This window comes from Hirundo rustica, chromosome 5 (assembly GCF_015227805.2).
Source record: "Hirundo rustica isolate bHirRus1 chromosome 5, bHirRus1.pri.v3, whole genome shotgun sequence".
Taxonomy (NCBI): Eukaryota; Metazoa; Chordata; class Aves; order Passeriformes; family Hirundinidae; genus Hirundo; species Hirundo rustica.
In genome coordinates this window covers 40,262,220-40,285,735 of record NC_053454.1, presented here as the reverse complement: position 1 = coordinate 40,285,735, position 23,516 = coordinate 40,262,220, and the positions used below count along the sequence as shown (strand labels likewise).

Sequence of the window (23,516 nt, the reverse complement as noted above, 5' to 3'; positions counted from 1 at the left end):
TGACTTTTCCCCCAAGGCCTTGGAGGTGAATTGGGGATTTTCCATTTCATTAGCTTTACAAGGGGTAATTCCAAGCATCATTCGAATGAACAGACCCACCCTGAGCTCTCTCTCACCCCTTCTCATCCAACAGTGGTGCTCCACGACAGCTGCACCACTGGACAGGAAAGCCAGGCTGTATTAGTATCAAACAAAGGTAACAGGCAGCTGATATTGAACTGCCCACAGAGAAAAAAAGAACTGATACACAGAAACAAGCAGTAATTTTTGTTTTGAAAGGGAGAAGCAAAATGGATGCCAAAACTCACAAAAGATGTGAATTTGAAAGCTCCAGGTTCTCCCTTGCAAAGGAGCATTATGTGAAATGCCCTTGCTCCTGAATAGAACCAGCCACCCATTCATCCCTGCTTCCCACTCCTAGAGTGTGGTGTTGTTCCCAGGCAAAAAGGCTCTGATGCTTTGGGAGAGGCGGGGATCGCACAGGCACAGAAATCAACTCGGCACAGTGAGTTCACTAGAAACATGCACACACGCAGGCAGTTTATTAATCCACATTTACCATACCAAAAAACAAAAATCCCCCAAAATAGGGGTAGGTTCCCCCTTCTGCCTGCTCGCAAACTAACAGTGCTGAGGATACTAAACATGCCTCGTGCACTCGGACCGGAGTGCGGGTCAGGAGCTGAACATGCATTCACAGCTGAGACTCAAACCTCTCACATATGAATGGCCTGTGTACCTTTAGCCACAAGGCAGTCAGGAGCCCTCAGCTGCCTCCGAGACACATCCAAGGTCAGAGCAGCTGCAGCAGTTTTAATGTGTGCAAGAGGGAGGCTGGCTCAGCAGATGCTAAGTACTGGCAGCACAGCCAGTCCTCCAGTTCGACGCTCCGCTCCGTGTCCACGGCCCTCTCTGCAAACTTCATCATGAGCAGGGCACGCTTCATGTCCACCCAGTTCTGCAGCACCTGGCGCAGGGTTTCCTCATGGCTGAGGGGCTGCTCCACGAGGTCTTTCCGGGGCCCCCAGAGCAGACACTGCAGCATCCGCTTGGCCTCGGTGATCCGCACACGCTTGATGGGATCTGCTTCCAGTAGTAGGTGGGCCAGCTGCTGGAGTCCCCGGGAGTAGATGGACAGGCTGGGTAGAGCAGGGAGGTCCTCGGGGCTGTACTCCTGCTCCCTGAGGTGCACCTTCTCCTCAAAGGGGTTGGGCTGGTGCAGCAGTTCATAGATGAGAATACCAGTCTGAAACTCATCGAACTTTTTGTACTGAGAAGCCGACACAATCTCCGGGGCCAGCCGGGCCTGACTCTTCTTCAGCCTGGAGTCTCCAGTTCCGGTCTTCTGTTTAGCTTTCAAAAAATTGCTGATGATGAGCCGGGGCAAGTGTTTGTCATCTTTGGCTTTCGCACAGCTCATGGGGGGCTTGCAGGGCACGAGCAGGAGGTTCTCCAGGCACAGGTCACGATGGATGATGCCGTGCTCTTTGAGATGCTCCAAGCCGTTGCAGAGCTGGAGGAGCAGGAAGCAAACGCGGCGCTCATACAGCTCCGGCTTGGCTTGGTGGAGCACCACCGAGTCCCTCACGAAGTCGGCGGTGGTCTGGCTCGGCACCTCGCGGGTGATGACCACCACGCAGTCGTGCTCACTGGCGCTGCGGGAGGGATGGAAGCGATCTCCAGGCACGCTTTTCCCCACATCTGAGGCCAGCAGCATGCTGGAGGGGACGGAGGCCACAAAATGGCCACAGTCCTGCTGGATGTTGAAGTGAACTGGCACTGCAGGGCTGCAGTACGAAGCAGCTACCTTGGACTCCTGGGTTTTACAAATCTGTGAAGAGAGACCAAAAGAAAAGTCTTTCAGCTAGTGACAGAGAGAGGGCAGAGACCAGAAGCTGAGAGGTGGTATGCTAAGCTGCAATTTGCAGATGCTCTGGAAGACAATGGCAGAAGCAGGACCATCCCTGGCTTGAGGATTGTTTTTGTCCGGCAACAGCTCAGCCTTAGTCCCCAGATATCTGGGTTGCATTTCTGGGCACGCTTCCTTTGCCAGGCAATGCCCAGGAATTGGAGGAAAGGCAGACAGTAGTCCTACCATGAAGGTTTTGTTTCACTGCCAACAGAAGCAACATAGCTTTTACATCACAGATAAACTCCTGCAACCCAGGAGACTTTCCTGGAGGGAGAAAAGCAAAGCTTGTGGCAGAAGACATGTTGTCTCCATCTCTGGAGATAGTTAACACTCCTGGATGAGGCTTCATGCAATGTGAGGTGATTGTGGTGAGGGGTGGAAGAGGCCTGCAGGACTTTCTTCCCACCTGATCCTTCTCTGATCCCAAGCCCTGGAGCCACTTTCACATCCTCCTCAACCATTCCACTTTGTGTCAGCAACTAGTCTCAAGTTCCTGATCAATGGCTAAGGGAAACCAGCAACAAGCTGTACTCCTCAGCACAGGCTAAAAAAAACACCAAAGAGAAAATGGGAGCTTACAACAGGCCTAGAAAGAAGTGAGAGTGCAGCAAACTCTAGGGAGAAAAATGCATTTTATAATCTGGATTCTCTTTAACCTACATGACTTCCATCTCCATTTTTTTTCCTGCATTTTAGCTTTATACTGCATTAGAGACTTAAACTCAGGTTTATTATAGGAGTATCCATTAGCGTATGGGGCCTTCTGGCATTTCTATTATATTTTTTCCCCTTTATTTAGTGATGTGTTTATATGCCATCCACAGGAGTAAGCAACAGGCTGAAACGCAGCATAAAAGGTTTCAGAGCCTGGAGCGTGCCAGTGCCAGTCACAGCATGTGTGCAAAATCCTATAAGAAATCAGTTTTGCCTCTGAGTTAAAATATACACAAGAATAGAGAGGAGCTGAAGAGGGCTGCTTTTGTATTCCTCTAGCAAGGCTTTGAATGTAGGCATTTGCAGATAATTCACTCAGATGAGACAATACTGTGGAGATGGGGCATTTCAAATCCCTATTGTCCTCTCTTTTCTAAACAAAAATACCCTGTCCTGGCTTATTTGTGGAAAGAAGTGCTTTGGAGAGCTAGGCAGAATGCAGATGAATGCAGTGGGACCCAAGATGAGGCAGGAGGTCCCCAAATGCAGAGCAGACCTTCCAGCCCTCTGGCTAACAAACCTGCTCGTTCGTCCTCCCGAAGGAAAGACATGTCAGGCAGAGGAAAAGGCGGGGGGGGGAAGGGATTCCTGGCAAGAGAGAAGTCTCTGGAAGAACAACTACAGCCAAAGGAGTACAGGGAAATCTTTCCCATCCAGCCATTCTTCTTGACTTTGGCTGCACCAGAGGCATCCTCCCTGCTGAAAGCTCCAAGTAGGAGACTGGACTGGCTTAATCGCACACCTCCAGTGGAGAAAGAAGCCAAGGCATGGAGCATATCTTGGCTTAATTCCTCGAAAGCCATTTCCAAACTGTTTTATACGTAGCAATGTCTGTCTGTGCACAGCTCAGACGCTGGCTCCTGCTTCTCAATACACTCCTTGGCTCAAGTCTGATCCTCTGCCCATTTTGAGCTCTCCAAGTCTAATTTTAACCACAGGTCTGTGATCTCTTTCATGTCAAAAAATCTATACCAGAAGCCAGGAGGGGCAGCTAGGGATCAGCCAATTGTAATGTTTCACAATTATTCATTCCCTACTCTGGCTGCCAAAGGGATGGTGGCACACAGGAGTCGTATCCATGCACATGGATAAATACATACACAACATCGCTATGCTGGCACAGAGTATGGCCTTGTGGCTTTGACTTTGTCAAGACGCCCTGCAGTGTACCTAGGGCACAGAGTAAGCCCACTTCACACACAGGGACACAAGTGCAGTCCTGTCAAGAGGCTGAAATGTGCTGTTTCTGCCGAATTCATGCACTACAGCCATAAAGATGAGCTACTGAACCTCACCTAACAGGGCAGGCAAAAGCAAAGGTGTGGCGGTGCCACAGGGAGCTGCAGATTGAAAAGGAGCACAACAGCTCACTACATACTTCTTAGGCTTCAGGAAGAAAGTTGTGATGGATATAAGTATAACAAACAAGAAAAGCCACGGCTCTGAGTGCTGGACTAAGGGTATTAGTGCAAGATCTCATCTAGTTTGATTCTGGTTATTTACAGCCCCCCTGTTGGGTTGACTGTATTTCCTTTAGGATATGAACTGGCTTTTAAGCTACCACTTAACTAGAACATCCCTTAGGGATGTTTTAAAACATCCTAGAACAACTCTTAGGGTTCATAATGGTGGAAACGATTCAGCAGAGATTTCTTTTTTTCCCCCTTCCTTAATGCATCTCTGACAGTGCTTTTTTGGGAATTATTTTAGGCTTTGAAAACAACCTGAGGAATAAGCAGCAGTGAGATGTTCCCAGTGTTAAGACAGAACGGAAATTAAAATCTCTGTATTCAAGTAATAACATCGATCAAGAACGCAAAATCCACAGGACGTCCATGGAACCGGTTGGATAAGCTTACTTATCCAGGTTTCAAAGAGCTGAACTATTGCACCTCAAGTTTCCATTTCAAAACGTGTATTCCGTGGAGTTACAGGAAAATATTTCAGACCTGACCTTACACAGCATGTCTGGGTCAGCCTCGCATTGTTTAATTGGGATCTGCAATATCTTATTGTCTGTAGTTTCAAGAACATATAAGCACTCAATATCTGGGTCAGAGCTTACACTTAAAAGGCAGGCAGAGGCAAAAATGCCGTCTTCTGAGCAGCCTTTCATCAGCTTGTGTCATCAGAGGTGAATGCCTCTGAGTTTACAACAGAGTATTTGCACAAAGATGTTTTCAGAGAGAGAAAATGGTTGGAATCCAGACCCCTTCAGCAATTAAGCTAAATCTGACTGGTACTTGTTACAATAAAAACTCCTTCTCCAAATTAACCTTCGCAAGCAGCAGTGGGAAAGTGGCAAATTTTGGAGGGGGTTTTGCGTGCCTAACTTCGCCTGTGAGAAACACAAATGGAGAAAACAAGACACCGTATGAGACACGGCGTGCTGCTAATGCACACCTCTCCACCTGGAGGATGCAGATGAGCCTCTGGATAACTCCTGGCTGTGGACTTACCTTCACAGCATAGGTAGTAGAAGGGTCCTTGGAGCAAGTGGCACAGTAATAAATCGCGTCCCCCGAGTCGCAGCAGGGCTTGTTGCACGTCAGCTTGAAGAGCGACCAGTTGTTCTCGCTGAAGTGCAGCTCGTTCTTCTGCTCCCGCATGAAGCAGTCCTCGCACTTGGCGACCAGGCGGCGCAGGGACTCGGCGTACAGGGCCCCCAGCTTGCTGTACACCCCCTCCTTGCTGTCGATGTTGCTCAGGAGGTTGTGGAGGCTGGAGGCCGAGGACACCTGGCTGGACACGCTGAGCTGCGAGGAGGAGAGGGACTGGAGGTTTCTGCTGGGGCCGCCAGCCCCTGTGCCCTTACCAGGGCTGGAGCCCCAGTAGCTGTTTCCTTTGAAGCTTTTCTCCAGGGACTCGGAGGAGGAGAAGGCACCAGGGCGGCCCCTCAGGCCGGCTGGGTGGATGAAGGGAGGCTCCTCTCGGAGGCACATGTTGCTCTCAGAATGGCTGACATTCAGCCTGGGGCTGGCAGCACCAGCTGCTTTGCCTGAAGATGCCTGTCCCCCAAAAAAGCCATCTGGAGAAGACACAGTTCTGATCACTGTTTTCTTCTGGGGCAGAGGGGGCGGGCAGCTGGGGGCAGAGGAGGGACCATCCTCAGTGGAGAAAGGAAGGAAAGGAACAGGGGGAAACACTTGGCTCTCAGCTGGAGGGGGCGAGTGGTTCAGCTCAGATGAGTGTCCTAGGAGATAGCAACACACAAGAAGATGCCATGAGTGACCCTTGCAGGCTGAGAGCACAGGTCCTTCTCCGTATCCCTGTCACCCCTCAGGGCCCTGACTGGGAAGAAAGCAGCAAGTCAAGTTACATCTGAGCACAGTGCACAGTCTTCAGCTATTGACAACTGCAAAGCTTCACTGGAGGGGTTAGGGATTTAATCCAGTTTAACAGAGCAGGTCTGCAAAGCAGGCGGCAGCCAGCCTTCCAGAGAAATGCACTTCCCCACCCTTGAAACCACTCCCCTATGAACTGCATATACAGTAGTAAAAAGGTAGTAGACGGTAAATATTTAAGCCGTGATGTCATCCACAGGGAGGTAAGAATGAAGCACTTGATACAAGGACAATCTTTTAAACACAACCTTTCTCACCTGGGAGCTGCCGCCCAGTCCTTCAGCAGCAGGGCATGATGGGGAGAGAGTGACTCATGGCACACAGCTCCAGCCCTCTGGCTGTACTAGAGCACTCCAAGTATATTGAACCTTTCTCTCTGCTTCACACTGGGGAAGGGTCACTGAGCAAGCCTGGGATTTTGGCAATTTCCATCTGGCTGAAAAATATCTGGCCTTCCCCCCACTGCCTGTTTCTCAGCTTATTGCCAGACTTCTTTGCTCAGAGGGCAGGCTGGCCCCTCTACATACCACTAAACCCCAAGCAGCTCCACATGCCAGCTGTACATGGATTGGGTTAGGATGGCTGGCTCTTTTTAGGCAGCCATAGGAGCTGCTTTCCTACCTGGGCCAGACTGGAGATGGGTTAATACACTTACATGCCATGAAAGAAGAGGAATATTAAAAAAGACAAAAAAGGTGATCTGACATCAAAATAAAGAGCAGTAATTTCAGGTCATAGAACAAGTGAGGAGTGGAGGGGAAATTAAAGAGAGACAATAATTTAAGGGAATTTATCTATGCCACTTGAATGACAACTCATATGTAAGCATAAACCTTGAAAGATGAAAGGTGGGGTTTTGCTCCAAGCAAATAGTTAATAGTTGAGCAGATGGCAGGATCTATTGCTTTCTTTAAATCTATTTTCTTAAGATGCAGAGGGGTAGCAAACGATCCTTCCTCCCCACAAAGCTGCTGCTGAGGATTCAGCTGCCAGCAGGCACTTCCCCACAGCAGCTTTCTGCCTGCTCCAGAGGAATGGCCTGGGGCGGTTTCCCTGTCAGCCCGAAGAAGGCACTTGTCTCCTCACAGCCCAAGTGACTCACCAGCAATCACGTACAACCTCCAAGTGCTCAGTCCCTGAGCTCCCAGCCTGCCCTGGCGTGTCACTTGCAGGTTTGCACCAGCTGTGTCAGAGCAGCAATCCCTGTTAGCTGCTCCACTACCTGAGACCACATGACGTGAGGGCAGATCCCCTGGTTCTCAGCTACCAGAGTGGATGCCGGCACCATCTGGCCCTGTTCCTCCTCACCTGATTTTGGTAGCACTGGTCAATTTTCATTTGTCTCCCCCACTGCTAAGGCTCTCTGTATGCACCTCCTGTAATCTATCCCATCACACCAACATCACCGAGAGGTACCTCAGGAACGAGCAGCACTGATTTCGGCTTCTGCAGGTTTGTTTCCCATGCAAGGCTGCTTCAGCAGCTCATTTCTAACAATATGGTCAGAAACAGCTCCATAGGAAATGTGAATCTTTTGCCCCAGTGCTTGGGTGCCGAGCTGACTCCTGTTGGACCCTTGCCCCAGGTGTGTGCCTGTATCGTACACCTAGTTGCCCAGCAAGTGACTGCTCTCCAGTTTCAGCTGAGAAATGTCTGCCTTAACAACTCAGATCCAAGCCCCAAGCTTTAATGAAAACCCAGACTCTGCATCCTCCTCTAAGGGGTCCACAGGAAAGATTCTCTCCATTAAAACCCTGTCGAAAGCCACAGGCTGGGATCATTCAGCATGGCACCTCTTGCCACTTCCCATCCACAGGGCTTTGACAGAGGAGAGAGCCAAGAGAAATTCTTCAGTGTGCAGTCCACGAGTACCTCACCAGAGGCATCTCTGCCAGGACATGCAGCTGAATCCCTGTTTCAAGAGACAAGATTTACTTGAGAGAGTCTTAGGAAACAAACGTCAGCACTGGAATCTTTGGCAACCGGTCCACATGCCTAGCCCACAAATGCCAAACTGCTCTTAAGTTTTTTTTATATGCTGCTGGGCTCTGCCCCAAGCAGAGGGTAATGAATTAAACTCTTTCACAACTCTCCTAAAAATGCTCTGCACCTTCAGCATGGAGTCCTTCTGTGTGTCAAGGGCTTAAAAGCCCCCCTCCACTTCATATTTTAACATCTGACAGCATAGCCAATTAATCTGAGCTCACCTCACTCAGTGACTGACTGCACAGCTTCTTGCTCGCATCAGCAAGATAAACTGCATTTGAGTGTTCATTTTAAAACTCATCTTTCGCATGATGAGTTTAAGCAGTTGCTTCTCTGTTAGTGAAGGCAGAGAAATCCTCTTGTCCCTATCATTTTTGACAGCAAATTGCTTCTGTGCCTAGCAAGTAAAGATCCAACATATGCGAGTTTTTCTTACCCCTGTACAATTTCCTGGCAAAGTCTCACTCTCAGACTCCAAGTTAGCGGTGGAAAAATGGAGTTTCCAGAGCTCTGGCTCTTAATTTTACTGCTGCACACTGTTGCTCTTGGAAAGACAGAACTTCCACTACATGAAGGTTACTCTTGCTAAGGAAATACTTTCTGAGCTGCCGAACACGTTAGTGCATGTCTAAGTTACGCACTGATGAAAAAAAGTGACTTCATAGTAAGTATTTTTTAATCTCAGTTAAACGAGTGCAGGCAGATTTTTTCCCCTTAAGAAATAACTGGGAACACAATGAGAGGGAGAGATCACCTCTAGTACAAAACTCCTTCTGGTACTCCTCAAATCTAGGCAGGACTTCCTGTAGCAGGGCTACTTGTGACATTGTGAAACGCATGAAGCACAAGCAGGACTGTTTTTATATGGAGCTTTTATCCAGACCAGGGGAGATCTACAGGGCGAATGATCTTGGCACGTGCTGAATGAAAGAGGAAAATTCTGTGATGTTGGTCTGACTCTGCCACATTCATCTAAAGTTCATCAAGAGGCAGAAGGGGAGGAGAAGTGGAAAGATGAAGGGTCACCGGGGGAGCTGGGGACCGGACCCTCGTGATCCCTGCTCCAAGAATGCTGTGTCAGCAGTGGCCTCAGGTACAACGCTACCCCACCGACACGTGGTGGTCACTTACTGCCATCGCTGCCGGTCTGTGTGTCCGAGTCGAGGCTGTCGCTGGAGCCAGCCGTGAAGGTGACGTGGGCGCTCCTGAAGGGTGGGCTGAGGCTCTCTGCAGAGCTGTTGCTGGCTCTCTCCAACTCAGTGTTACTTGGGTTCATTTTCAGAGCGTGCCTAGAGAGAGAGAAAGAGAAGTCAGGAGACAGATGGCAAAAGGATATCCTGAATGCACTTTTGCATGGAGACTCAAACTGAGAGCAGCCTTAGTTTGCTCTCTGCTGATCCGTACACTGCACTTATCACACCAGACTACCTCATTCCTGTGCACTTTTCTTCTTTCTCCAATACCTGGGGAACTGCATCCCACAGACTCTGAGCAGGTTATAGGCTTGCAATCCCCAGGCCAAACTACCTATGCTGAGCAGAGAGGGAAAGCTGGTGAGCAAAGAGCATTCAGCCCTAGTCTGCACCTCCTTCGCCTAGAACATGCGAGGTCCTGGACCACTTCCCGTTTTGTCACTCGGAAGTGGGGACCCACCAGTGTTTGCCTTCAACAAAGCTCTTAAGGGAAGGAAGTGGCATCACTCCTCCCATTTACAGAAGGCAGGTGGAGGCTGGGTGTGTGAACCCCATTCCTTCATGACAGAGGCACAGGTAGCAGAAGAGTCCGTCATCTCCAACCACGCATCGCAATAACAACCAACACCTTCTTGCAAAAGAAGAAGCATCTCTGCAGAAAACATGAGTCTGCCAAACTCAGGACCTACCACACAGTTTTTAATGTAAGACCTACAGTTTTCCATGCAGCTTCCACCTAAAAAAATAAATAAACCAACCATAAGCCGGACTTATAACCTGCTAGGTAATGGTTTAAGTGACCAGTTTAGGCAAGCAGCATTTTTTGCTAAGATAAAGAATTTCCCCTGTATTTTCTTCATGCTTCTGCCTTGGAAAACAACCGAAACTGTTGAAATCAGGCAGCAGAGAAGAGCATAAACACTCCTAGCATTGGTACAGTTCCCACTCTGCCAGCCAGAAAGCTAAGGTTATCAGTCCACATTTTTTAAGCAAAACTGCCAATCTGCTGATAAAATTCAACACGTTGATTAAGAATGTAAGAAGGTTAGTGGCAGACTTGTACAGAATTAAAAGGACTTCCACCAGGTATCTTGCTGGAAGGTATCCGGTGTTTCCTAATCAGACGGCTGAATGGCTGCTGAGAAAGACAAACAAAAGACACGCACGACCGTTTTCTCGTGGCACCCTGGTCACATGCACGGGACCCCTCCTCATCCAAAACTCCCAAGCACAGCAGACACAGATTTTTATTTGAAGATTGAGAAATGTTTCATTCCCAATCCAGACAAAGCACTTACTCTTGTGTCCACACCACCACATGGAGAGCAGAGTGTATGAGAAGCCCGGAAGAAACTTCTGCCAGACTTCCTCATTTGCCTTGGTCTAAAAATACTCAAGGGCTGATGAAAATAAGGCTATAAAAACCAGTTCAGGTATACTTCAGCAGAGACACTGGTCTTCCACACGTGATGAATTTATCACAGCAAGCCTCTTGGGGACAATTTACAAAACTTTGCAATGCACCACACAAGTCACAGTTTAAAAAATGAGAGAGGGAGAAAAAGAGAGAGAGAGGGAGAGAGAGAGAGACAGAGAGTTTGAGGGGTTTTAGGTCTCTTATGATTAATGCTGCTGAAAGCAACTGACTGCACTTAAAAAAAAAAAAATTACTATAAAGATATAACTTTCCTACAACTTCCTCAGATGTTTAACATTTAGTAATTTGGGTGGAAAAAGCACAAGGATGCACACCCATGCCCGCACACCGTCTGACCAGGCAAGAATCAAAAAAAACCATTTGAATCCAATCAGAAAAGAAGATTTAGCAAGATATCCGGTCTTGATTCACACAGATAAGATGTTTTCCAACACATTCCTTCCCCCAACCCCCCCGAAAACTTGGTGCATTTCTGCTCCTTTCCCATCACTCCACACAAACTCACGGAGCTGCCTTACCATTCCCGCACTCAGAGAGAGATGGGACTTTGCTCGGCGCGGTCCAAGGTCCGCCGTGCGCGGCCACACCTATCCCTCCAAGCAACCTGGGCGCAGCGTGGCGCCGGCCAGAGCCGTGCTGGCCGCTGCCCTTGCTGCGCTCAGCGTTGCTGGAGTCAGATGCAGAGAGAGCCCCGTTTCCTCCCCGCACCGCCGTGACCGATGTAAAGCGCAGTTCCTGAATAGGCGCACCGAAATAGAAATTGTTTGCCGCTTAAACGACATCCTGCTCTTGTTTCAGATGTTGCAGCCGGGCCAGCTAATCCCTCCTGGAAATACCTCTGCCTCACATCTCCCTCTTTTCCTACGAGCTGCTTGAAGCCCAGGGCGCAGCCTGCACAGATCAAAATGCCGCCCACTCTACCAAAGAATTACTACTGATAACTTGCTAGGGTCAAACTCTCCCATTTCAGTAAAATTCCACCCCAAGAGCTGAACAGCTCATCGCTGCAACAGCCCGTGGGACCCTGATTTACAGCTAACCCCAACATCCCCTGCTTTGCTAGTAGGGTGCCTATTTTCTGTCTAGCCCTTTTCACAGAAGGATATTGGAAATCACCGAAGGGTGCTGGAAATAAAGAGCACAACCCATTTTAATCCCAAAGAAAACACTGGGTTTGTGCCCTGCACCACTGATTTGTAAATACCTGTGGGCTACACTCCTCTTGAGAAATATGGAACAGTAGTTAATTTACATCAATTTAAAAATGCCTGCTCAGCACCTAAAACATAACCAGCAAATTCAAGAGCAGCACCAGAGCCTTCATCGTGTGCCTACGCATAAAGAACAGGTCACCAGAGTCAGCTCTCCCAATCTAATAACCTAAACCCACAGGATTTCACAGATTTTCAGCTCTCCAACTATCCTGGTAGCTTTAAATACACTTAAATTACTCAACATCCTCCATGCAACAGCCTGGCATATTCAGGCAACCCTTCCAGTTCCCTATTTACAAGTTTTCCCATCATAAACAATTTTATCCAGCTGACTTTCCACATGATTCTTACAGTCTTGCCTAAAACAAGTCAAGATTGGAAAGAGTGGTCTTGTAAAAAGGCACACCAAAACAAAACAACCCCTCCCCCCCAAACCCACAGTTTGGAGTTCTCTTAACACTGAAAAGGGACCTGGCTCATTTCCCTTGTCTCGGGTTGCACCTCTGGCCAGGGCCTGCTTCATCTTTCCCGTGTCTCAATTTGACCAGTAGCCACGTGTTAGTCAATAATTTCACGTTTCTTCACAGATCAGGGTCCCACCGAATGCTGCCGTAGGACTCCAGCATCACCAGCTGCATGCTCTGCACTTCTCAGAGACACAGGGGAGATGGGCACCGAAGCTTGACTCCCCTAACTGCAGAAGACACACATGCCTTGGGATATTGCCTAGGAATCCCTGGACTTTGGACATACCTTCGGCTTGAATTTCCTGCCTGAGATTTGACACAGAGATCTGGTTACTTTCCACAAGCGCAAGGGGCAGGTTTGGGGAGCAGGAGGCCCCTTGGACAAAAAGGCTGCCGGGCTCCCACTCGCTCCTCTCCCGCAGCCATCCCGCGGGCAGCCTGCTGGCAGCCCTGGGGGCTGTGCAGGACACCTCTGCCCCGCACAGAGCCCCGGTCACTCTGCAGTGCCATCACCGGGGTCTGCCAGCCTTGCTGTGCCAGCAGGAGCAGGACACTCCTTCTCAGCACAGATCACAGGGCTGAACTGATAACAGAGATGCTGAGCTTTATAAATCATGTGACAGAGGAACGGGGAGAGGAGAACAGAGAACACACACAAATCACGACACAGCAAACTGCACTCCAGGAGGTGTTTGGTGAGAATGTCAACAAGACACCCCCTCCCAGTATAAAATAATGGAACTAATGCACAGAAGAGAGAAAAGCCAGACTGCATTACAGCATCAAACATAACATATGGCTAGGCATAATTATTACACAAGAGGAAGCACCACTGTACCATATGCTTGTCTATCATGGAACGTGAATAATTATATCTTCCTCCTCTTGCCACTTGCTGTTTCTTCCAGTATCTTCCCCTGGTTGCAGAGGGAAATTAAAACCCAGCATACAGGAGCTTACAACATTTGAAGCTTAGATTTGTACTTATTCTTCTGCTATCAGCTGGCAAATGTGGAGAAACCAAAACTGAGGTAAAGGAAAGAAAGGATTTTGAAGAACTCCTAGCTTTGTTCAGAGGGATACACGGCTCTTCCCTGTACTAGAGGGGTTTTATGTAGCACAGGTTAAGCTGAAACAAGAGTTTGGAGCCTGGAGATGCACTGGAAAATTCAGATAGAGTACAGAATTAAGATGGTAGGTATATCAAAAATTAAATCACTGCATACTCTAATGTGGTGAAGAAGGTAAAGAATCTCATTTTGATTTCCAACTCTGTGCCTTTTAAAGTGGTAGGACAGGAAATACACATAAGAGTAAATGAGTTTAATTTTAAAAGAAGCAAACCCTCCTAAAAGATAAGCTGATAGATCACAACTTTTTAAGCCAGTGTGTTTTGTCACTGGGGTACACCCTGACCCTGAGCTCCAAGGAGAAACGGGTGCCTCAGGAATGGAAAGAAAAGAGGACTATTCTGCCTCAGGTACAGTTGGTGCTCCCTCACAGACTGATTCCTGGCAAGGAACACACAGCACAGCCCCACCAGCCAGCACCACCTCCCCGGCGAGGAACAAACCTGGCTCTTTTCCTGGCGATCCCATTCCCAGCACTGCAGTTTTTCTGTAACACTCCTGTGCTCTGTGTCCTCCGGCAGCAAGCGGTGGCAGCAGCACCGGAACAGGCGATCCTGGCACTCCTCAGGCTATTTCTCCCTGGCTGTGTTCAGCAATGACAGGTGTGGGGAAGTGCTGTGCTGCACCTTTGCTACCCCACGGCAGCGCACTCAGCAAATTTCAGACGCTTTTTTCGGCAATGCCTTTTGAAGGTGGCACTAATTGTGATGAAAACAGCTCAAGATGCAAAACAGCATCACTGTCTTCTTTCTTTAAGAGGCACGTGAAATAAATTAGCCATCAAGGTTTTGAAGGCCAGAAGAAACCACGAGGATCATTTAAGCCTGATCCTCTGCATAAGAGAGACATAAATTTCAGCAAAGATTCATTCCTTGTGCCAAGAAACTGAAGGCCATACTAGAGCATTTTACACCAAAGAGCCTTTAAATCACCACTGCACATGCATGTCCTGGGGATCCTAGTTTCCCTGGTGAGCTCCTTCCCTAGTCAACTACCTTCCCAGCTTTTGGAAGAAGACCAGCCACCATCTTCTCTTTCTAGCCTTTTTCCCCTTGTAATTATACTTATTTGTCATTCTGTTTCAGACCAAGCAAACATCAAATATCTGTAACCTTTCAAACAAGCAGAAAAAGAGGATGGTATGAAGAAACAGTTGCAAGAGATCCACAGTAGCTTTATATAGGACAAAACAGTCTCAAACATTATTTTCCTTTTTTTGACAACTTTTAAACCCCTCTGAAATCGCTCCTTCTGCCAGCCTAAGAGACAGCTTACTTCCAAACCAAAGTTTCCTCAGTCTCTGGAAGGAATTTGCCCTGTAAAATTTTTTTTTCCCTTTTAATTGTTAAAGCCAAGATGAACAAAATAAAATCTACGTGCTCACTTTTTCTTTCTGTGCTTTACAACTATTCAAACACACATGCAAGTTTTCCTTAAAACAAGCAATTAAATTTCATTAGGAAAGTCAAACAGGCAAACTTAATTTTCCAGCATGAAATCAAATGCCTTGCTTCAGTTTGAGCTCTAGAAGGAAAAGGGACGGTTACATACCTTTCCTGCAGCTGAGATGAACCCTGATCTGCTAAGCCCCCAGCCCCAAGCCTGTGCCACAACCAGGTCTACACCGGCTTCACCTCCACCCACGGAAGGAGCCCTTGCAGCTGAGCCACCAGGGAACGTCCTGGGCTGAGGTGCTCTGTCTGTGTGAGGAGTACGTAAGCCTAACAGAGGGATCAGTGGTTCTTCCATCGGGGACAAGCACACGTTCATAGGCTGCCCGGCACCAGGAGAGCGTGGATGTGCCTCAGAGTCATCCTAGTGATTCTGCTCCTGCAGGTATTTGGCTGCAGCCCAGGGTGAACAGAGGGGATGTTCCTCCAGCACCAGGCCATGGCCCGAAGTTGCAACAACTGCCCAGGGTGACACAAAGCAACCGCGGTGATTTTACCGGCTGTGCACGCAGCCATCCCTCCCACCGCCCGGGATCCTGCGTTGACACGCTCCGAGCAGCCACAGCTTAGCTTGAGACGAAAACAAAAGCACCCTCAAAGCAAAGAAACAAAGCAGGGCTTGCAAAACCTGAGTCTGATCAGATGACTCCTTACTGCTCCTCAGCCAACTGGGCTTCGATAGCTGGAGGCAGGGCTAAGCTCTTGAGTAAGGTGCCCCACGGCTCAGCTGCAGGCATCAAGGCCCTTGGGAGACAAATACCTGTAGCACAACCTGCCCTGCAGCCACAGGGGGTAACCAAAACCTACCTCAACCACCTAGCAGGGTTTATAGCTCTGCCAGAGATCCCAGTCATGGATGCCACGTGTTCCCTGACCTCAGTTTCCCTGCCTGCTTTCATACAGGCTTTCTAACACGCATATAGGCTTTCATCAGGATGACTCAAAAGCAACTGCTAGAACTGGCACAGCCCAATGGCACCAGGAGCATGAAACAGCCCCTCAAAGGGGCAGAAAATGCTCCACACTCCTCTGCTGTCATAACAGCACACGGAGGACAAGAGCAAATACATCTACATGCTCATTTGCTTGTGGTCCTTCTTGTTTCCTCTGACTGCAGCAGACATGAGGCATCACAGCAGGAAGCCCAGCATTAAGGAGAACTAAAGCCACTTGTTCATCTCTTCCCTTCCCTTGAGAAACTTCATTTGTTCACTTCTTGGCCAATTTAAAACACTCATTCCCTGGGCTAGCCAATCCCGAAACACACTGAAAATTCAATCTCAGCCCCAAAGTCAGTGATGCCTACACATAAGCTTGACCACAGACCCCAAGGCCAAGTTCTCCACCAAACACACCCATCCCTTCTCCTAACTTTAAATCAAGGATCTGAAGTCAAATATGTTGTGCGATGCACAGTTTCAGGCAGCAAAACTGCCACACACAATGAAGCAAATCTGGGACACCAGCAAAAGGCAAAACTATCCTTCTCCCAACATAATTAGTGGAGAGAAAAACAAATTTTCTACCCCCATTTGACCACCTTCATTTTATTTCTCTTTTCCTTTTTTTTTTTTTTTTTGGTGATGCACACAGCTGCAGGCACTAAATGCACACAAAGTATTGGAAGCCTAAGAGTCTAAGGTGGGTTTTTTTTTTTTTTAATTGCTTAGTAGGGCTATTTCCTTCCCAGATGGACAGCTCTTCCTCCCTCACTCTTGTCTTCTGGGGCCTGCAGTTGCCCTGCCTGCAAACCTGACTTCCAGGAAAGCAGAGAGCAGAAGGTTGCCTGAAGCCAGGTGGCTCCCACACATAACAAGCCCACGTCGGGCAAGCTCCAATTACCTGCTTGCAGGCATGGAGCCCTCCCTGGGAAACTGCAGCTTTGAGTTTACCTTGAAAGCAGAAAGTCATAAGAGCCAAACTGAAAATGTTGGTTTTGGAGGCCCTTGTTATTAGCATCAATAAAAGTTGCCCAGTCCCACCCACAAGAGAAGATTGCAACTCCAGGTTTTCTATGCTATTCAGCATCAAGGAACTGCCAACGAAGCTGACCTGGGAAACATCAGCCATCCTGGGCATGGACCATTTTCTCACTTGAATATTGGGACTTAAGGCCATATCTTGCAGCCCTGAAGGGCTTTTACAAGTGCACATGACATTCAAAGCAAGACTTGCAAAGACCAGACAGCTTTTCGGAGTTAAAAGACAAATAGCTTTCCAGCTGTGCAGTCACCTCCCATGCTCCTGAAAGCCCACCTTTGGACAGAAAAGCAGGAAAAAAGAATGGGAAGCACCTCCTAGCCAATGAACTCCTGCAGCAACCCTCCCAATTGCAAAGGGTTAATGGACCACCATGCACACACTCACGGGGCTGTACCTAGACTGCTTTTTCGGCGGTGGCGGCGGCGGTGCAAACTCCACACCATTGCTCTTGTCTTTAGGGAAATCAAAGGAGAAAGAAGAAGATTTGGTCATTCCAGTCTGGCTCTCCAGTATCGGGCTATCATCCACGAAGTCGGCACCAGCTTTTCCACTCTCAGCTCCTACTGTCCATGGGTGTTTTAAGACCTCCTGCTCCTCCTCCTGCTCCTCCTCCTCCTCTATTCGGCACTGCTTGGTCCACGTTGGGTTATAGTACTTCTGCCTCCTGTCATAGGACGAGCCTGCCAGGCCTCTACTGGACTCCTCCACAGAGACCCCATTCACAGGAGCGCAGGGAGAAGGGGTCACCCCAAAGGCACCTGTATCAGTACAGCTCCTCAGCTGCAGCTGAGTACCAGCTCCATCATGGCTGTTGTCATCACCAAACCTTCCCACATGGGAGCTGACTGGGGGAACACGGCTCCCCTCGCTGCCTGGCTGGCTGTTTTTGGACATCTTTGGGGGAATGGCTGGACTCTCAGTAAGTGAGGTCTTGACAGAAGCTGCCAGATGAAATCTTGTGCTCTTTTCACATCCAGATGCTTGAAAAACCTGTCCGGACTCAAGAGCAGGTGATGAAGTCCCAAAATCAGGGTGGGAAGTGGGGCTGATACATGGCCACTGGACTCCTACCGCTGAGTCGGGGCTGCTGAGGAATATTGTCTTGTGATCATCCTCAGTGTGTGCAGTCATTATAGTTATCTTTGCTGCCACCTGGCCAGTGGAGTCCTGGTGTTCCTTCTCACCTCCCAAAGCCCAGCCACCATCCCTCCACAACCCATCCGTTTTCTCCTTGGCAGTGCCGTGGGGCAGCTTCTCTGCTTTTGCCTGGCTGCCAACGGCCTTCAGCTGCGCCTTCCTCCTCTTGGTGCTCTCGGCATAGATGGGGTCACCACGAGCCGGCTCGGTGAGGCGAGGGCGCTGCGGCTCCACCAGAGCCTGCTGCGGGGTGCTTGAGCCCTCAGTGCAGAGGCCCCCAGTGACAGAGGGCTCCCCAGGGAGAGGACAGGCCTCATCCTCCCTGGACAAAGCAAGGCCAGCCGCCTTGCAACTCCCCGTGCTCTCAGGGAGGGTGGCAGGCTCCGTGTGGGGAGCCAGGTTTTTCCTGTCTGAGCACAGGGTATAGGGAAGAGGATCACTCTGGTCTTTCGTGATGCAGAAGGCCACGTTCACAGCTCTGCGCTCCTCTTCGCTGAACTTGACTGCCCGGCCACTTGGCCTTGGAATCTCGGGAGCATCCCGCAGCCTCCATCCGCTGGGAGTGTGACTCTCCTCGCACTGTGCAGCCTTTTTCTCTGTGCAACACGGCTCCCGCGGGACAGGGTGCTCTTTGTGGCACTTCGTTATTGAACAGTACTCACCCCCTTCGCTTTCCAGGACAGAGGAGATGTGACCGCAGTCGCTTCCTGAAGGGAGCGCTGCTCCTTCTCTGGCTTGGGAAGAAGTGTTTCTGCTGGAGTTAGTGGTGCTTCTGTCCCCCAAGGCAGACGGATTAGGGCAGGGGACCTGATGAGGCAGGGCAAACTTGTCTTTAACTCTGTCCTCCTGCTTGCCCATCTCACCCACAAGTACCAGGCTGTGGATGGAGACGTTTCTCTCCACTCGACTCTCCAGGCCACGCAGACCCACCATGGAGTAGCTGGGAGGACAGCAGGACAAGCAGTCGCTGGGCTGATTATGAAGGAAAGGCTTTCTCACACCACCGTTGCCAAAATTGTCAAGGCAGATGCGCTGTGCATCTCCTGATTTCAGGAGGAGTTGCTTGCTAGAAATCATGCCCCAACTGACCTGCATGGGTCAAAGAGACAAATGCCCTGTCAGAACATGCGTATGCAAAATGAAAGACAAATAAAACTTAAACAAACCCGCAAACTGCAAAAACAAAAGCCCAGCCCTGCAGAACAGTACTCTGGAATTCACCATCTATGTTGCTGTGCTCATCCACCACAAACCTTTCCCGGTAAAACACTTGTCATATTCCCTAGACCATTTTTAATCCTTGAATTTTTTTTATTATCTGAATTATTTTTAATTATTTTAATAATTTTTAATTATTAATATTATTTTTAATCCTTGAATTACCAACAAAGGCAATGCACTGGAATAAGATATTCTCCTTTCTCTTCCTATGGGTTTGCTGCCAGAAACACGTCCAACCTGTCATCCTGTGAATCACTGTGCAATTAAAGATTCAGAGAGCGAAGGAATATCTGCACCTCTCTCTGCTTATTTTCTTTTCACACTGCTCCAGAGTCTGTGACTCCAGAACAGACACAGACCGTCACGGGTTATCCTGGGATAGCAGCTTGGCCATGCTCAGAAGTAGGGATTGGGAGCAGGCATGCCAAATCTGCACGCACAGATTAAACGCCACCAACAATGGCAGCTTGCACTCGTGTGCCATTCACCCCTTCGAAGAAAAGAAAGGGGCAGCAGTGGGAGGCTAAGAGAGCTGGTGAGCCCTGACTCTCCTGTGGAGCATGGGGAAGTAGGAGCACACCTATGCCACAGGCTGTGGGGCAGCAGCCTGTGCATCACTCTGCTGAGGCACTGCTGGTATCAACTGCTCAGGGCGAGGAGCTACACCCACAGGGCATCACTGCTCTGGCAAAGATCGGTAGGAAGGAGTAGGAAGACAGGGCACTTTCCTTCCTCACCCACAAAGACCATGGATCCAGTCAGCACTGACTGCAACCAGACATCTTTTCAGTAAAACTTCCCAGGAAAATAACCCGCGTGCTCATTTGAAAACCGGAAGTTCCTAAACAAACAGTGTATTTTTAAGCTCCTCTGCACATGGCTTGTGAGGAGCAGCTCATTCAGCTTCAACCAAAGATAAGCTGAGAAACTAATATATGGCTTAAAAACCTGAGTCAAGACCAGTAGTAAAAACAAAGGGAAGGAAACGTTTGTAATAGATGTTGCTAGCACTCTGAGGATAGGTAAGTAACGGGAAGTCATACTTTGATTGGATTAATCATTACCTGTGACAGATCTGCATTCATATTCACATCCGCCCACGCGTCAGAAACATCCGAGTTTATCATTGTTGGCTTCACAGCAATTGTTGGCTTTGAGAAGGGGGAAGTATTTACACCTTCGTCTTCTAACACGAGGCTCTCGGGCTTGGTCCTAGCTCCATCCGGGAGCACGCCACAAGCTCCCACGTCTGAGGGTCTTTGCAGCCGGTGGGAACTCTTCGGGTTGAAGCAGTTTTTGCAGGAGCCGGGCTTCCAAACGTGTTCCACAAAGTCGCTGCACGCAGACATCTTCAAATCCTCGTGGGTCAGACTGGGAGCCCACTGCGTCTTCTGCACTGCCCTCCACTGCTCATTTTGCATCTGCTCCGAGCCACTCGAAAGGATCGCCTAGTCATCTGGAAAAGCACAACACTCTCTGATTAGCTTGATTATGCCCCCAAATGGGAAGATTTTTAATAGGACAGGTGATAATTACACTTACTCTGCCTTCATCACAAAGGCATATTGTTTACCAGGCTTTTTTCACATCTTAACTAAAGCCCACACAATCACTTGAAAAGCCTCAACTTCTAAGCATAGCTCTGTAACAGTGAAGACATCAAGCAAGCAGCATTCCTATGTGATTTAATTCCCTGCTTAATCAGCATGTACAACCAGCCTCATGCAAGGTTTAGATCAAGGGTAAAGAAAAGGGGTCTTGGAAATAGCTGTTCACAGCCCCACAAGCAGAGCCAGACAGGAAAAATTTCTTCTCCAAAGTGGCATCCTCTCTCGGGAAAATAAAAAGGCCAGGAGACACAAGGACCAGAATCAGAGACTGTGTAACCAAGGGGACCAGCAACAACCTTCCTTCACCCAGGAGCACCACTGTGATTACTGCCGTGGTACACAAAGACTTCTCTCCCACCCAGTGAAAGGCAATCAGCAAGGCTGGGGCTGGCGCTGATTTGAGCAAGTGTCTGGCAGAATGCTTTTATCTGGTTTGCCAAGAGCCACAAATAACAGTGTCAGCTCGCTGAAACGATTCATTGTCTGCAAGGAGAGAAACGTTTTACTCTTGGATTACTTACAGACAAGGATTCCTTCCCATCTTCCTTCCCCAGGAGGCAAATGCCCCAGGAACAAGACATTCCTGCATTCCTGTGTCCCGTCCCCACCAACCCCCTCCTGGCCAGGTCTGGTTGCACTCTAGCCAGTAGCTAGATACCTGGAACTAACAACTTTGGAGCTACCTCGGAGGAGGACTCCCACAAAGCTCAGTGGATTAGGAAAGAAGATCAGACAGAGAATGCAGCCAGCTGCTATGGGTCAGGACGAATAATTCCCCCACGTGGCTCCACAGAGTCCTTCCTCATCTAACCAAGTGTAGGTCATCATCCCCTGGCCAGCTGATCCCCTTTCCTGAGGGTATCCAAGTGAACAGGCACTTTTACACTCCAATCCTGAAGGCACATGAGCAAAATTTACCAGCCTGATCCTTAAGCACTTTCCTCCACGCCGGGCATACTGAAACACCACCAGAGCCATGGCCACTTTCGCAATTGCATGCACCCCTAAAACAGCCTGCACTGCAGTAAAGATTCTTGCCTCTGGGCTCAGAGATGCCCTGGCCAGCCCCTCCAACAGCCACCCACACTACATGGCACAAAGAAAGACAACTAATAAGAGTCTGGGTGGGAAAAAGTGAAGGGGGAAGAGAGCCACTGACCCGCAAGCATCACCAAAATCAAGTGCCACCTATGGGAAGGGTGTCTTTGATCGGCTAAACGATTAGCACCTGCAGACTCCTTCTGTCTGGCAGGCTAATAAATAAACGTATTTCTTGAAAAAGCAGGGAAAAAAAGAGGAATGTCGCTGGTATTCACCAATCAGATTACCGTGTATCTCTTTTTAGGGAAGCCACTGTTTTAGACAGGTTTTTTTCATGGACTTCATAGAGTCTGAATTAACCAAAGGGCAGCTTATTCTAACACCTTCAATAAGGTTAACAGTACTTACTTTCCCTACTTACGGCAGGGAAAACAGCTTTAAAAATATTTTATCCTTTGTTTCCTTTTAGATTTAGCTGGCAGTGTCCAGCATCACCCGAAGTTGAACAAGTGTCCTGATGTGAGAGCCAGCAAATTAAAAAGAAAAATCAGAGGGAGGGAAGCAGGCACCGGAGCCAGAAAAAACTCTTCACTTCTGGTTTAATACTCGGCGCTGCCAAACGCCTGTTAAAGACCAGGGTTTCCCTGTCTCCAGCCGTCATTTCTCGCTGCCCAGATCCCGGGGCGGGCCCGTGTCCGCACGCCGGCTGCACCGGGGATCCACCCGCATCAACCCACGCGGCGCCGCGCGGGGAAACAGGCCGGGATCAGTGGGGGATAAGGGACCGAAAGCCAGGACCTGGGTCTGTCCCTGGGCAAGCCGAAAGCCAGCACCTGGGTCTGAGGCATCCCCGGAGCCCCCGCGCGTCCCAGGGCACCGGTGAGTACCGATGCAAGGGCTACCTGTTCCCTAGGATGGAGATGCCAGGCTGCGGCGCAAGGATGCTCCGGCGCAAAGAAAAGCCCCAAACCCCCAACCCAAGTAGCTCTGGCTGCCGGACGGTTCCTCCGGGGCGCCGGGCGCCCACCAGGACCGGGAAAAGTTTACCGGGCAGCGTCCGCCGGGGTTCCCGGGGCGGACGGCGCTGCCGGTCGGGACCGGAGCGCGCCCCGAGCCGGCTACAGACCCCCGCCCCGGCCCTCCGCCCGCACGCTCGGCGGGCAGCGGCACGGCCCCGCCGCCCCGGCCCCCGGGCGGCCCCGCCCCGGCCCCGAGCGGCGGCGCCGGGGTCCCTCCCAGCCCGGCTTTGTCCCGGGAGGCGGAGGCCCGGCGCCCGCCCCGGCAGCAGCTCCCCGCTCACCAGGCTCCCGCGGCGGCGGCGGGCTCCGCTCGGCTCCGCGCCGCGCCCGCCACGGCCGCCGCCCGCCACCGGGCGAGTGGCGAGCGGGGCCCCGCGTGGGCCGGGGGGCAGCTGCCGCCCCGCCCCGTCCCGCCCCGGTCCCGCCCCTCGGGCACGGCGTGGGCACGGCCCGGGCGGGAGCGGCGCCCCCCGCGCGTCCCGGCTCCGCACAAAGCGCTCTGTCCGCGCCCTGCGAGGCGTACGCGGCTCGCAGCCACAGCCCCGCGGCACCCCCGCCCCGGCGGCGCTCAGCCAGGCGGGCTCTGCCTCAGGGACATCCCGGCGGGCACCGGCCCCCGGGCCGTGCACGCAGACACGCACCCAGCAGCCCCGCAC

General features: G+C 50.2%; 1 protein-coding gene across 4 annotated transcripts; it reads right to left on the bottom strand.

Moving 5' to 3' along the window:
• Positions 1–510: 510 nt before the first annotated feature.
• On the bottom strand, positions 511–23,204 carry PRAG1 (PEAK1 related, kinase-activating pseudokinase 1). Of its 4 annotated transcripts, none has more exons than XM_040065736.2 (6): positions 23,142–23,204; positions 20,255–20,646; positions 17,227–19,058; positions 9,088–9,245; positions 5,086–5,819; positions 511–1,831 (listed from the first exon to the last, which is right to left on the bottom strand). In XM_040065736.2, the coding sequence occupies exons 2-6, from the start codon at positions 20,609–20,611 to the stop codon at positions 794–796; spliced, it is 4,119 nt and encodes a 1,372-aa protein (XP_039921670.1). In that variant the 5' UTR covers positions 20,612–20,646; positions 23,142–23,204; the 3' UTR covers positions 511–793. The 4 variants fall into 4 exon arrangements, with proteins under 4 accessions (XP_039921670.1, XP_039921671.1, XP_039921672.1 ...); XM_040065737.1 differs by lacking the exon at positions 23,142–23,204 and adding an exon at positions 22,744–22,929; XM_040065738.1 differs by lacking the exon at positions 23,142–23,204 and adding an exon at positions 21,322–21,432.
• Between the last annotated feature and the right edge of the window lie 312 nt (positions 23,205–23,516).

What these genes read in the sequence shown, in the direction of transcription:
- PRAG1 (XM_040065736.2), bottom strand. Translation starts at nt 20,611, where the DNA reads ATGCAAAATGAGCAGTGGAGGGCAGTGCAGAAGACGCAGTGGGCTCCC. An exon ending in ACAGACCGGCAGCGATGGCA is followed by an intron (nt 5,820 to 9,087) that starts GTAAGTGACCAC and finishes GCTATCTCCTAG; the next exon opens with GACACTCATCTGAGCTGAAC. An exon ending in CTACTACCTATGCTGTGAAG is followed by an intron (nt 1,832 to 5,085) that starts GTAAGTCCACAG and finishes CTCTCTTCACAG; the next exon opens with ATTTGTAAAACCCAGGAGTC.